An 866-nucleotide genomic window follows, 5' to 3' on the forward strand; every position below is an offset into this window, starting at 1 on the left:
AACCCGACCCTGAACCCCCTTTCCTCTGCCTGCCCGTCACCCTCACCTGGCCTGGATCCTGCCCCCGGAAAAGTGCTGGTTCCTACACCATTTGTGATCCCGAATCCTGGGGACACAGAGGTGGGGGCTGCAGCCCTGAGGTGGGCGGGTTTGGGGGTCACGGAGGAACTGGGGGGAAACGGGCAGGGGCGGGGCTGGCTCTCCACTCACCAGGCTTCGGAGGTTTCACTCCCCCTCCCAGGCCTGGGGGGCGACAGAGGGGTTGAGCCTGCGGTCCTCCCCCAAGAACCCAACTCCCTCCCCTACTGGTTCCTGGGTCCCAGCTCTGCCCCCACCTCCGCCCTCCCTGAACCCCAGGTGGAGCCCGGGTGCCCCCACCTGGCTGGGCTCCCGGCCCTGGGATGGCACCTGCTCCCAGTCCATTTCCATATCCTGGGGAGACAGAGCCAAGAGGGAAGAGGAGGGAGAAGGAGGGAGGAGGAGGGAGGAGGAGGGAGGAGGAGGGAGCAGCTCCAAAGGCATCCAGACAGATGTCAGGTGGACAGAGGGGTGGGCAGTGGGCGTGGGCAGCGGTTCTCACCTGGCTTCTGGGGCTTCACCCCCCCTCCAAAGCCTGAGGACAGAGATGTGGCAGATGAGGGGACCCCAGGGGGCCAGCCTCTTCCTAGGGCTCCATAGCCATGCTGAGCTGAGGGGCAGGGGGCATTTGGGGTCCCAGCTGGGGTGAGGGTGAAGCAGGGGTACCCTGCTCTGCCGTCCTCAAACCAGATATCAGGAACCCTCAGGGTCCTTCCCTCTGCCTCCAGTGAGTCACCAGTTCTGCCCTGGGGGAGCCTGGGATAGGCACCCCCTAATGCCGACCCAGC

General features: G+C 65.7%; 1 protein-coding gene across 1 annotated transcript in view; it reads right to left on the reverse strand.

The window, feature by feature from the left end:
* Positions 1 to 866, reverse strand: part of LOC102753005 (50 kDa spicule matrix protein-like) — a 3,811-nt gene that overhangs the window by 548 nt on the left and 2,397 nt on the right. Inside the window, exons 7-9 of the mRNA XM_015558532.1 lie at positions 581 to 613; positions 211 to 243; positions 47 to 106 (exon numbers count right to left, since the gene is read on the reverse strand). Of these exons, the coding sequence (XP_015414018.1) occupies positions 47 to 106; positions 211 to 243; positions 581 to 613 (126 nt within the window). The remainder of the gene's footprint in view (positions 1 to 46; positions 107 to 210; positions 244 to 580; positions 614 to 866) is intronic.

This window comes from Myotis davidii, unplaced genomic scaffold (assembly GCF_000327345.1).
Source record: "Myotis davidii unplaced genomic scaffold, ASM32734v1 scaffold1334, whole genome shotgun sequence".
NCBI lineage: Eukaryota > Metazoa > Chordata > Mammalia > Chiroptera > Vespertilionidae > Myotis > Myotis davidii.